Consider the following 13,340-nt stretch of genomic DNA (forward strand, 5'->3'; position numbering starts at 1 on the left):
AATGTCTCTGGGAACAGAAAAAGTTGTAGTAAGTACTGAATGCAGGATGGGATTTTCTCTCCCTCTCTATTGAGAAAACCATGCCTAGCTCCATTTGCTGCATTATACACCATTCCCATGGGTTGCTTCCTTTCAAAAGCACAAGGAGGGACAAGGAGCAAAGGAATCCTAGGATGGTAGAAAAATAGAAATGCTTTTTTGAAGTGCTGTATGTCAGTGGGTTCTTCCAAAGGCCCCTGGTTGCATTAGATGCTTTGGAAAGTTGAACAGTGATATTTAAGAGGAAGTGAGTGAGAGACAGACTGGAAAATCCCATCTCAGTCCTTGGTTCTGGGTTTTTGGAATTTTGACACCAATCTTTTATAAAAAATCTGGCTCGAACCTGGCTAGGAAAAAAGAACTTGAGAAGCATCAAGATTTTAGTTCTATACTGGAAATAAAACTAGACCCTGGCTGTTTGTCGGGTTATCAGCTTGGAGTTTGGGGGATCTTATTTTTCTAGAAAGGAAAAAGCAGGAGAGATCTCACCTGTTATCACCTCTCTCTGTCATTTTCTTCTCTCCTCTATCATTTTCTCTCCCTTTTTCTAGAGAACAGCTCATAAACCTTGGATCTTTAACCACAATAAGGGTGACCCTGGCTTGAGTTCCCATTCTGCCTGACCAGATTTGACCTAATCTGCGGGGTATCAGCAGTCCCAAAAGGGTCTGGCTGGTCATTTCCTGAGGTCCCACCCTGGACCTGTGACAAAACTCTGACTTCACTCCACTGAATTAGATATGACTTTGTGGAAAGTTCCCATTTCACTCACCCAGTGCTTCCTTACTGCAGGAAAAAATATATCTGTCTGGCTCTAATTCAGCTGTAACATATGAGTCCTGCTGACTCTTGGTATTTCACAGCTGTAAATGAAAGCAAGTTTTACGCAGGCTTTATTGTAAGAAAAAAAAATTACTGAATTACCCAGATCCTGATTTCTTTTTGTCTTTTTTCTTCTTATTTGCCTTCTCTTTTTTCCCTTTCTTATCAGGCTTTTTGTCCGCTTTCTTCTCATTTTTGCCTTTCCCACTCTTACCCCCTTTCCCATCTTCCTCTTCTTCATCACCTTCCTTGGATTTCTGGTTTGCCTGGTTCTTCCTGGCTTTTGTAGCTTCTGTATCAGAATCACTACCCTCATTTCCAGCTGCTCGTCCTCTTCTACGGTTTCTGTGCCTGTGATGCCCAGCTCTCCTTGTCCCATCTTCATCATCCTCATTCTCTTCATCACCATGCCTGGCTCTCCCCCTGCCGTGGCCTCTTGCAGTTCTTGGAGTTGCTCTCTTCCTACCTTTATCTGTGATCAATTTAAAAAAATAAAAACACATGAGATAAGGCAGTATGTTAGAAGGAGACCTTTCCTACTCTTTCATTCATACTGATAGTCAGAAAATGTCTGAATCTGCCTCAAAATAATCCATATTACTGACCTGTTCCTTTGACATTTTCTTCATTCTCAGCTGCACTGCCTTCTTCATTGTCACCACTGCCATCTGTGGAGTGAAAACAAAGGCCAGTGCACAGGAAGTGTGGATTTGTCATTAGGAATGCAGAGTTTTCAAGAAATTCTTGGCAATTACTGCTTTGTACTCCTTTACACCGTTCCATGAACACAGGGTTTTGGAACACGGCAAATAGTTTTCAAGAAATAAGATGAAAACAGAAAAAATAGTTCCACTTTCCTTCAGTGCTCAAATACATAAGCCTCAAAGTGATGCCATGAACTCTCCCTCATGGCAAAAATAAGTAGGACAGGAGAATTCTAAAAATATTCTATGGTTTGAAGAAGAACAAGGAGGATGAAAATACTTCTCAGAGAATTCTCGAAGATTTTCTTAAACATGAAAGAAAAAGGACTGGCTGAGATTAAAGAAGAGTAAAAGAATAATTTTCTGATTTGTCTGACTGGAGGGCTTGAAGATTCATAGTTGCAACATAGCTGAAGAGGGTAGTTCCAGAAGAAGGAGATTTACACTAAGTTCCAGCAACCAAATCTCTAAGCATAGTGACAAAACTTGACCTAGCTCACTTGCATGCTGTACCACAGTCCCACTCTACCACTCATGAGACAATAAAAATGTTGAACGCTTTAGAGAGATAGTCTATTTCAGAAGAATAGTGTTTTTCCTTAGAAACATCTGTGGTTTGGAGTGGGTCTCTTGCTTAATTTTCTCAGTCTCAATAAATTTATTAAGCGATGATGTCTCTGTTGCCCATCAATAAGCAGAAAATTATCCAAACTGAGATCATGCTTATATAGAGAATAAATTAAAATACTCCTCTCATATGTATCATATCCATCATAATATCTAATTGATATGCTCTCTGAAAACATTGGTATGAACATGTTACTCAACAGGTCACTTCTGAAACTGCTACTAATATTCCTTAGCAATGTTTCTTCAGAAGCAACACACGAGAAGTCAGGTGCTAATGGATTCTACACATATGTGGGACAGCAGCTTAGACACATCAGTGGAATTTATAGAAATAGATGGTAGTAAGAAATTAATGAGAAGATTAAGAGATATTACCATGAAATAGTAGAAATAGGTAGCAGTCATTCCACTCCTATACACTATGCATGTTTGTGTGTCTGTTGTCTAATTTCCCCTCTGTACAGAGAGAACAGGTGACATGTAATGATCCCTACAGTCACAGTTTTCAGGCGAGAAGAAACTACAGATATCTTCCTTTTTCATTCATCTATAATTGTTCTTTATATTCTTTTTTCAAGCATTCCCTAGTTCCCCAGTTCATTTCATACATTTTACTAAGCCACTAGTGATTCATTGAAAATTTATGTGCAGTTCAATTTATTTAGGGACTACTATAGATAACCATGAAGCACAACTTCTTAGCTTTACTTAATATCAAAGAAAAGCAGTAAAATAAGTAAGGCTGCAAACAAGAAGGAATCTAGGGTCTTCTTTGTGCAGTAACAGGTAAAGAGTTATCCAGAATTTGACTGGCATTTTACAACTGGAGTGTATGTATTTCCTCCACAAAACATTCAATTGTGATTAACACTTTCTATCACTTCCCCAGCATCTGCACCATAATTTTTAAGATTGTGCAAAAATATTATCACTCAGCATTATCAGTGTAATGCGTCAATAACTGCTCCTTTGTTCTGCCTGGACACATGCCTTCTGCTGCTGACAGTAACAGGATCATCTTTTGATAAAGATCATTGTGTTGCTATTGAAAGCTTGTAAAGATGAAGACAGACATCTCTAAACAGATACTTCACATGCAACAGTAAGACACTATTTTTTATTGAAACTAATGTTTTTGCTGATCTCCCACAGCCGAACAGAATTTCCCAGAAAAGCACTTTAATGGTAAAATATTGGCCTCAACGCAGAGTCTGATGAGCTTATACAACTAGCAAACACGAGGAGGTTTACCATATATACTGAAATGTGCATTAGCAGTGAAGTGTATTAAGCTTGAGTTGACATCATGTTAATATCATATTCAGGTAACAGTGAAAGTGAGAAGGGACCATGCAACATAGAGACTTAAACAGGGTAGAAGATTGCTGCTGGAGTCTGTCTAACTGTAATAGCATAAGGAAAATAAATTTGCTACACTGAATCCAACATTTGAGATAAAATGAAGTCCTAAGCTAATTTACAGATTTCAGACTGCTTGAAGAAAGTATTGAGAACGCTACTACAGAGGAGCATATCTGAATATTAACTTAAGTGTGGTTTTGGTTTTTTTGCATCTAAATGATCAGGCACATGAGAGATAAAGACAAATTTTTAAAGAAATAAAGAAAACACATGAAATCAAACAGAAATAGATGTAGCCACAAAACAAACCTAGAAAACACGGCCAGTGATTACATGGAATCATGCAGCTAGAAGAAAAGTGGGTGCTATAAGAACACCCAGCAAGTACAGACACAGCTTAAAATGTTTTTTTCTGCAAAAATTTAAAATTGTATCTCCAAACAGAACTTCACAGAAAGATAAAATGTGGTGTGCCCTTCTTCCTCTGGTGTATCTACAGAATAAGAGATCTCTTCCAGGTCTTTGGGTATGATGCAGATGCAGAAAGCATTTTACTAGAACTTATTTTTAAAAGGAACTGGAAGTCAGTTCCTTTTTATTCCTAGAATACTGGAGGACTCCAGTATTCTAGCTCCCTACTTTATTCCATGAGCTGTGTCACTAACATAAAAGCTGAAGCTCACGATAGAACTAAAAGTTATTCACTTGTGACAGCTCTTATAGCAGTTAGTGCTGTTCAGGAGGGAAACAAATCTCTGAGTAGAGGGGATAGAAGAGCTTTGCCACCCCAAGATCTGTCCTTAACAGTGTATAGGCATGACTGCATGAAAGCTACATTACCACCCCACACAGCAGACACATAACTGTCTTTCTCTGTTTTGCACGCCCCATAAAAGACCTGTGTTGTTAGTTGGTTGTGTATTTGAGCAATAAGAGATAAAAACATTACTGTGCTTATTATTATTATTTGAATGCTACTACAGGTGATAAACTCTGTAATACTTTTCAAAGAGGAAAGGGACAGGCCAGGCAGCCCATAACTCAGCAATTTAGGTGCTTGTGGAAAACCCTGTCTTACTGAATTACTGGAGAAGTATTTCAACAATACACAAATTACACTTCATGGTGACACTATATATATGTGCAGTGTAGCACTTAATTTAAATGCTCTGCTATAAACTGCAACATAGAGAAACCGTAGAGTGCATTCCTCAGACACTGTAATAGAATACTATAGGAAGCCAAGGAGCATTTTTGATACTGTGGCCTGTTAAAGTTAAAATGCAGTATTTGATGCAGGAACAAAATCCTCACTATAGGGGAAGTTCATATACTGGTCTTGGGATTTTTTAAACAGATCTTCATGTGATCCTGCTTATCAAAAGTTTGGTGAATCCTCCAATAAAATCAACTAAGTCTCACAAAAGCACTGTCTAGAATTACTCATTTTTCTAGAAAAGGATTGATAAGACCTCTTATCTTCACAGTATTAATATTCATAGGGGTAATATCAGCTTATTAGCCTTTGACTCACCTAATTTGAGTTTATGTGACCCAGAGCAAAAGCTCAACTGCTATATCTTCCAGGATACATCATCTTGTCCTAATGACAGTACATTTGTATATATCATTAAGTATATTTGAAGATATAGTCCATAACTCCTTTTGCTCTAGGAAATACAATCACTTTCTTATTTTTTTCCACAGCAGTTTAAGGGAAACGTTCTCATCTTTCTAGATTAAGGGCAGTGACAGTGTAATCTGAGTAAACTATCATTTTACCTGAAGTCTTATTTAGACTATAGCCACAAATGAGCCAACAAGGCTAAAAGAGGGCATCCTGAATACGGGCTCAGTCTAACCTGCATGTCACAGACACAAGACAGAACAGCAGACAGCTCAGGAGAGAGCTCTAAACATTAGCATGTTGGCTGCTGACAGAACTAAGGACAGAAAAAAAATTAGCAACACCACAGTCTTTGTTCTATGAGGTGCCTATTTAGCAGATTATGGGGGCTGTTTTGTCCTTATCTTGTTTCCCAAGTTTTTTGTACACCTTCTATCGAGGCTACTACTCAGATTTCATGGTTTGGATCTTTTAAAAATTTATTCCATACTGACATAATTTTCTTGATTTTCACTGTGAGAGGCATAATGATTCTTGGAACTATCTCACGCAATGTGACTCGTTGTAATACCCTGTTCCCACTACTGCTATGTGAAACTGACTGCTGTTAAACAATTCTGCATTTTGGTGCTACAAAAAATTCAGCACTATGCAAAGTAATCTGTATATCAAAAAATGCTGTCAGACTGTTTGTATATGTTATAAGATAAATTTCTATTTTATTAATTGTCAAGCCAAAGACATAGGTGGTATACCAATAGAGCTGTGCAAGCAATTACTGTGTATTCCTCTGAACTGGACCGTGCTGGGCATTTTTCAGTGCTGGAAAGACATCAGCCTAGATAGATAACAAACTGACTGCCCAACATGTAGAAATGTCAGCAACACAAGGTTATATTAGAGAATAAATGCTTGTGAAGTACTAGTCAAAAAGAGGGAAGAGCTGCACAATATTCAATTCTATGTATTTACGTACATTTCTGTGTTTTTCTTTCTGATCATGTAAATATGAGAGTATCTCAGAACACTTCAGGTCCAGTAAATATCCCTACAAGCAACAGCTGTGAAACATATCAGAAATAATATACCAAGATCTCACAGAAATTCTGTTGCAAGAGTGAATTAGTGTAGACTTCAACATCCAAGATTTGAAACCCTAACACTAGAGATCTCATCCTCTTAGTCTGTTTCCAGACATTGGGAAAAACACCTTAACCCACCTCAGGCCCAAAAGAAGGGAATTTGAAACACTGAAATTTCAAATAAAAGTTACCTGCATAGAACAATCATTACACTCTGTATCTGAGATCATGCTTGATTTTTCCTCTCTTTTTCCCCCCTTAGTGTTGCAATTTTTTCTGCCAGTGGACAAAAAATAAAAATCACAAAACACAAAAAATTTGTTCTGTCCAGTAATAGCTGTGAATTTATAAAGTAAAATAATAATTCCTATTCAGTTACACATATAGAAGCTAATATCGTGCTTATCCTTCCCATCTGAATTGGCAAGATCATAAATAGTAAAGTAGGCAGACTGTTTATACTACAATGTCATAGAGACACCAGGGTCTTGGAAGACTTTCTAGCCTTAATATATATGCTGTGTCCTGCAGACTTATACACATAAAGAATTTCCAGAAGTTGGCTCAGGGGCAATAAGCTTTTCCTCTCTGCAGACTGCCAGTGAAGAGAGCTTGTCCAGCTAATTGTAGCCCAGTCAAAATTTGAAAATTACAGATGAGGACTACAAGGGAGCAAATGGAATCCATTCAATTCACATCCATAAATAGCTCATTTGCTCTCCATTAGTAAGGAAAAGTTACTGATTACTGATGTTCTACTAAAATGACAGAGACTGAGCTCACATAGGTCATGTTGACACCATGGCTGGCACTGGATGCATCATCTGATTACACTGTCCTCTTTCCAGTTTCCTTCTGGGCTGTACTTAAACATGCCAAGGTTTGAAAACTGCCTCTCAGTTTGTGGGTCAGGATTTCTCCTAGACAAACTTTCTCTTCAGGGATGAATAGGTTTATTGCACAATTTCAGAGCAAGAATTTTGAGCCAAATCTGATTTTATTGTTATAAAACGTACAGAAGGTAGAGGAGGAAGATAATTCAGTGAGAAGCCCCTCATATTTCACCACCTTCAGGAAAACATGCATAAAAGTTTCCAGAGCTCTATATCTTACACCATCTCTGTATGTACATCTATATTTTCCCTACCTCTGCCCACAAAGATCTAACCATGTAGTCCTTTGCCTTAATTAAGACTAGAGAACTAATGAGCTTGCAGGAGCCATTGGCTACTCTAATAAAACAACAAGGAGACACTACACGTGCATTGTGTCTTCACATTGCATTGTGTGATGGTGGGCAATTTTTCATTTTAATTGCAGTATTTACTGCAAGAATTAAGATCAGAATATTAAGTGTTCAATGCACTCTGAGAAGTCTGAGACTGCAGTAAATCATACTAATCGGACTTTTTCAGGTTCTAAAATGGGATTTACTTAGCTTATTGTCATTCATTCATAGTACTGTTAAAATGAGAACAATACATGATAGTATGAAGGAAAGAGTTTATGTTCAAGTTACATACGTAATGTTCTTAATGGATTTGAAGTCAGTTGTATTTTTGACAATCTCATGAGAAGAAAGCTCTTTTAAGGTGCATAACTAGAGCTGACCAGCTCATCACACGTTCTCTTTATAATATTTAGAGAGTAATAGGCACTTTCCAACTGTTCCCTTTTAAATATACACTCTGAATATTTTTGCTTTTGTTTGTCTTTTCCTGCATGAGATGCCAGGAACAATGAATTCGCAGCCATGAATTCCGCATAATGAACCATACATTTCCCACTGTCATAGATTTTTGCAGAAGACATACTATGAAACAAAAAGAAGGGCCAAACCAAGAATGGCTTCACTAAAAATATCAAAAAAAACCCCAAAAATGTATGGCTCTAGAATGCATTTTTTGCATATGTTGCAAGAATATTCCTCAGGACTGTCAGCAATGATGAAGCAAAACCTGTTGCAAAGAAATCACTAGATTAGCTCCTCAGCCCTGTGCTAGATAACTCCAGCCCTTGGAACTTTTTAAGTCAGAAGTGGATTGAGAACTACATTCTGAAAGTGTCTTATATTTACTTGTAAGGGAGCTCCAGCTTAGGAATTTGAAAGAACAATAAAGTCACTGAATCAGAAGATAAGTCAATTCAGTCAGATATTTGCAAGTAGAAGGCAGGTGTTTATGGTAAACTTAGAACCGTGATATTCTTAGAATTTTCTTATTTTAAATGCTTATAAAAATGTACATGTTCTGTCATCAAGCTCATATGGTTTCTTACTCAGAAATTCTGTTGAAGCCATTAAGTAATTTCTTATGCTGCATTAAATTTTGTGCTTGTCACATGCTGAAAAGAATTCCATTAGCATGAACTGCTTGAAAATTAAATTCATCAGTAAATGGTCTTGTAGTAAAAAAACTGAGGGGAAGAAATAACAGAGGAGCTCAGACATAAGGGGAAAAAATACAATGGACTTTTAAAGGGAACTACCTGTTATATGCTGCCAAAAAAACTAAGTAGTCCCTTCTGATGTTTTCTATGGAAGTAGAAAATATTTTATTACTACTATGCGTTACAACTATGGATTAAAAATATAGAAAGTCTGTTTAGTAGAAGCAGCCCTGGTACTTACCAAGATCTAATGAATTCATTCAGAAACCAGTCTAGAATAAGGTCCCTGACAATTTTCTTCCAGGTTGAAGATAATAAAGGTTACGTTTGTTCCATATGAAAAAAATCTGTATTTTAGAAAGAGTAGTATTGCCCATGGGAACAGAAAGCACTTCTCATATTAAAGAGTTGCCTTGTACATTGCCAGTATAAACTGTTGGGCATTATTATCCTACAAAAATATTTTCTAGATCCAGAACAGGGTAGTATCAGTATAGAAATATTATTAATCTTACTGTGAGGGATGTTTGACATTTCATAGCAAATACTGAAAGCAATAAGAAAAGTAAGCACTGCTTTTGTGCAGCTTACAGAAGCCACAAAATACATCCGTTTTTTTAGTCTTTCCTATAAATTACATATAAGTGTAAGACAAGTAACAGGGCTGCAGTTACACTCTTTTGATTTACTAACCAGTGGAAAGCCACCCTCCCATGCTATAACCAGCCAATTTCCACAATAAAACATATTAATGAGCAAAAGAGTGAATTACGAATAGCAAGATTTTACACTAAAAAGAATGAGAAGAAAACACAACTTGCACACTGTTGAACTACATGCAGAAAATGAATACGTGCTTCAGTTGCATAATTATATTTGTAATTACCATTTCCTTCTGTTGACTTTTCATGCTTAGGCATCGTGACTATTTCAGACGGCTGCTGCAGGTGCTACCTATACAGGAGAGAGTCTGAAGGCTGAGTGGTTCAAGATGAAGTGTAGCACAACATCATCCTGTCTGTCACTGAACAGATGGCGCTGGTGAAGTTTCATTCACTGAAATATAAGAAGATACTAATTTCCTAAGTGATTAATCTTTCATGAATGTTTAGCTTACTATTTAGGGTTGACAGGTTAGGATCAAAAGAATCAAATATGTTGTTCACCTTCTTTATTATTATTGCTGAAAATAACAAAAACTCTCCTGCAATGTACTTACTTATGACTAACACTAATATTTAAATGCTTTAGTGCCTTACCGAGCAAGGATGTTGCACAATGTCCACATGGACACGCTCCTATGCTGTATATGGGTCTCCACTTCCACATGTGGAGGAGGATACAGGGATTATTTTTTTTTTCAGGGAAGTCAGCTTATACCTTAGACATATTTAAATTGCATGGCTTTAACAGAACAGCCTGACACTGATTTAAAAGATCTTAGCAAAATTAGCAGGATGCTGATATATCTACTGGTTTGTGTTTGCATTTCCTTGGAGTTCTATTAAGACTCTGCCTTTATCCAGATATTACATCCTAAGTTTATCAGTTTTACCCTGATTGGCTTTTTATCTAAGTTAATGGTGAAAGAAAGCAAAAATGTAGTTAGCAAGACAGATGAGGCTTGGAAGTAAAGAATATGAAAGAATATATTACAAATAATACAATATGTTACAGATAAAGCAGCATAAAATATAATTCTTGATCTGTATTTAACTAGGTTATTCCACAATAATTTCCCCATATTACTCATCTGAAATTCTTTCAGTGTTACTCAGCTGAAAAAAAGCGTAAGCATCTACAGAATACTCTGCATTCTCAGATGTTCCTGTTTGAACATCTGGTTTCTGGATCCTCTTACCCACATGGCTACGAATGCAATTTTTTTTTCCTTTGGAGCTTTTGTTCAGATGTCTGAAGGAAGTTTATCTGGATGTTAATCCAGTGATGCTGGATACCTTACCTTTTAATTTTCAAGTTCGGGCTTTTCAGTTGGGGCTTGTTTTTCTTGTTTTGTTTTGTTTTGTTTTAACTGAAATGCATTCCTATTTCTGTTAGAACACTAACATGCTATGTTTGAAATACTCCCAAAGAAATTAAGCTCACATATACAATTATAAGAGTCCCTAGCAAATGTTTTCTGAACAATTTTTTCCTTTATTGCATTCTCATATTAGTCATTACAAAACATCTAGATCCCGTGCTTTTAGATACTGGGGAAAGACTTCTAATTCAAACAAAAAAATGTAAGAAAACATTGAAATCATCTCTGAATATCCATAGTTGGACTATGTTTCAAGTTTCAGAAAAATAATAGGTTCTAAAAATTCATTTGGTAGACTTCTGTACTTTAATAACAGAAAAAAGAACATCTTGGGAAGAATGGTGAGCATGGAATTCAAGTTAATGGTTCTGCAAGCATTTGCAAAAAGAAGCAATTCTAACAGGGTGTTTTGCAGTTGCAGTCAAATCAGGACCATAGAATTGATTAAACTGTATGAGCCTTCATCAGAATTTAAAGTTAATAATACCTCACTTACATCTATTAGCCACATTGGAAAATATTTTACTGGATATATGAAAAGGAAAGGGACATATATTGATGGTTGATTAATTAATCTTTCCTGAAAAAAAAAGACAAAAAAAATTATGAAAATCAAGGATGCAGAAGTAATATTTAAAAAGACACCTAAGTAAAAGAATTAAGATCATATATGCAGTCTGAATGTGGTCTCTGGGTGAATATTTGTTATATATGTGAATTGCACATCCCATTTTATTTGTTTCTCAAGGTGTCCTGACTCAGTCGGTGATCAGATTTAAATAAATACTTTTCTCACAGTACAACTGCTTAGTGTAAACAAGCCAAATCCAGTCTGGTTTGTGGTTTATATTCGTGGCTATAGGAGTTAACTCTTGTCTTTGAGTTCCATTACTTACTGCCCTCAACAGTGTGCCACCAAAAATGTCTATGGGTCTGCCCTGCAGACTGGGTCACTAATCAAAGCAAATAATCAGTTTCTTAAGTCAGCTTAGTGCAGTGATCCCATCCACAGCACGGTCCACAAACAATTGTATTAACATAGAAGTGGCAATCAAATTGTGACATGATGTGGGAAAGGGCAGCCAGGATCAGGAGACAGAAAGAGGCTGCCAACCTTTGAAGACAGATGTGCCACTGGATATAACATAACAAGGAGATACATGCTATATTTCTCTTTAACCTTGGAGTTCAAATAGTAATCAGAGATTAAGAACAAACTGTACAATTTTCATTTACACAGGGTTCTCTTTACAGCACACCAGGCTTAAAAGACAAAAAAAAACCCAAAACGAACTACCAAACAAATAAAAAAAAAAACTCTTAACCTAATTTAACTCTATTTAATAGTAACAAAATCAGAATAATGCAGAATGCTATTAATATATAAACATTATTAGAGTGGCCTCAGTGCAGACAGGTTTAGTGAACTCTCCTCATTCCTAACTGGGTTTGTTGAACACTGCAAAATTTTCCATTGTTGGAAAATACATCACATTTTTCTTCCTTTGTTCAAATCTCTATCTTCTTATCAGAAACACTTACTATATATCCTAAGAGCTGAAGCATAGCACAGTATGCAAAAGTTGAGGATGGAAATACACAGTTATCTCTTTACCACAGCTGAAAATCCATAATGAAGGAGAAATGGAAAGTATTGGTCCATATACTCTTCCACATACTGCTCAAGTGATAAACCATTTGATAGCCATCTGCCAAACAAATAAGTCTACCAAGGAAAAATAATGATGACACCAAAGACTGTTGCCATAACTATGTTTGGTACAAACATCAGTGCCTCAGTAAATCTGCTAGCATCAATTTTGCTTTTAGTCAGCTTTTAATTTACAGTGCCATAACCTATGCACAAAGAACGAACCACTATAACTTCTTTCCTCATACTTTTGCACATCAGCTGTAAACACTCTCCACAATAACAAAATGCACTGAATGTTGATTTTTCCATGTTTCAAGGTGAATTTTTCCTTGGTTTCTAAACTTACTGCAAAACTTAGGGCAAGAAATTGTTTTCTGACTTTATTGCTAAAGGTGACTCTTTTAAGAATGGGATTTTAAAATGCCATTTTGTTTAGAGGAACACAAAATGTATATTCTGCCCTGTTGAAGGACATGATAAAATTAGGCCGTTCTGGAAGCAGATACGTAAACAAGCTGAAGTCATGGCACTGTAGCCATACTAGCTAAAATGCCTTTTTCATTCTAACATAATATGTAATGTTGATCTTCCACTAAACTGCTGCATTCAAATGAGTCAGAAGAGTCTGAACGGCATTAACTGGTAAGTCTGTGCCCAGCACCCTCATTATCCCACATCTTTTCACAGTCAAGTGGATGATTTTGCTGATCAAGTCTGGGAGAAGCGGGAGGCTGCCCAAGGAAGGGCCGGAGGCGGGATGGGGGTCAAAACCTCCCTTAGGGGCACCAGCCTGCAGCAGTGCACTGGGGGGACCCTGGCGAGGGTGGAAAGGCACAGTCAGACGACAGATCAGATTGATTTCATGCCAGAAACTTTCAAAATCTGGCTCGCACTCTTTTCAAATATTAACTCCCAAGTCAACAAGTTCAGCTCTTGAACATTGATTAAGGAATGCCATGTAACAGAAACACAAGTAATGTTGTTCTCA

General features: G+C 36.8%; 1 protein-coding gene across 1 annotated transcript in view; it reads right to left on the reverse strand.

Annotated features, from left to right (window-relative positions):
- TMC1 (transmembrane channel like 1) overlaps positions 1 to 9,574 on the reverse strand; it is a 54,669-nt gene extending 45,095 nt beyond the window's left edge. The window contains exons 1-3 of the mRNA XM_018085841.1: positions 9,541 to 9,574; positions 1,467 to 1,529; positions 964 to 1,333 (exon numbers count right to left, since the gene is read on the reverse strand). Of these exons, the coding sequence (XP_017941330.1) occupies positions 964 to 1,333; positions 1,467 to 1,529; positions 9,541 to 9,574 (467 nt within the window). The remainder of the gene's footprint in view (positions 1 to 963; positions 1,334 to 1,466; positions 1,530 to 9,540) is intronic.
- Positions 9,575 to 13,340: the final 3,766 nt, after the last annotated feature.

This window comes from Manacus vitellinus, unplaced genomic scaffold, assembly GCF_001715985.3.
Source record: "Manacus vitellinus isolate BGI_N305 unplaced genomic scaffold, ASM171598v3 scaffold_9_pilon, whole genome shotgun sequence".
Classification (NCBI taxonomy): domain Eukaryota; kingdom Metazoa; phylum Chordata; class Aves; order Passeriformes; family Pipridae; genus Manacus; species Manacus vitellinus.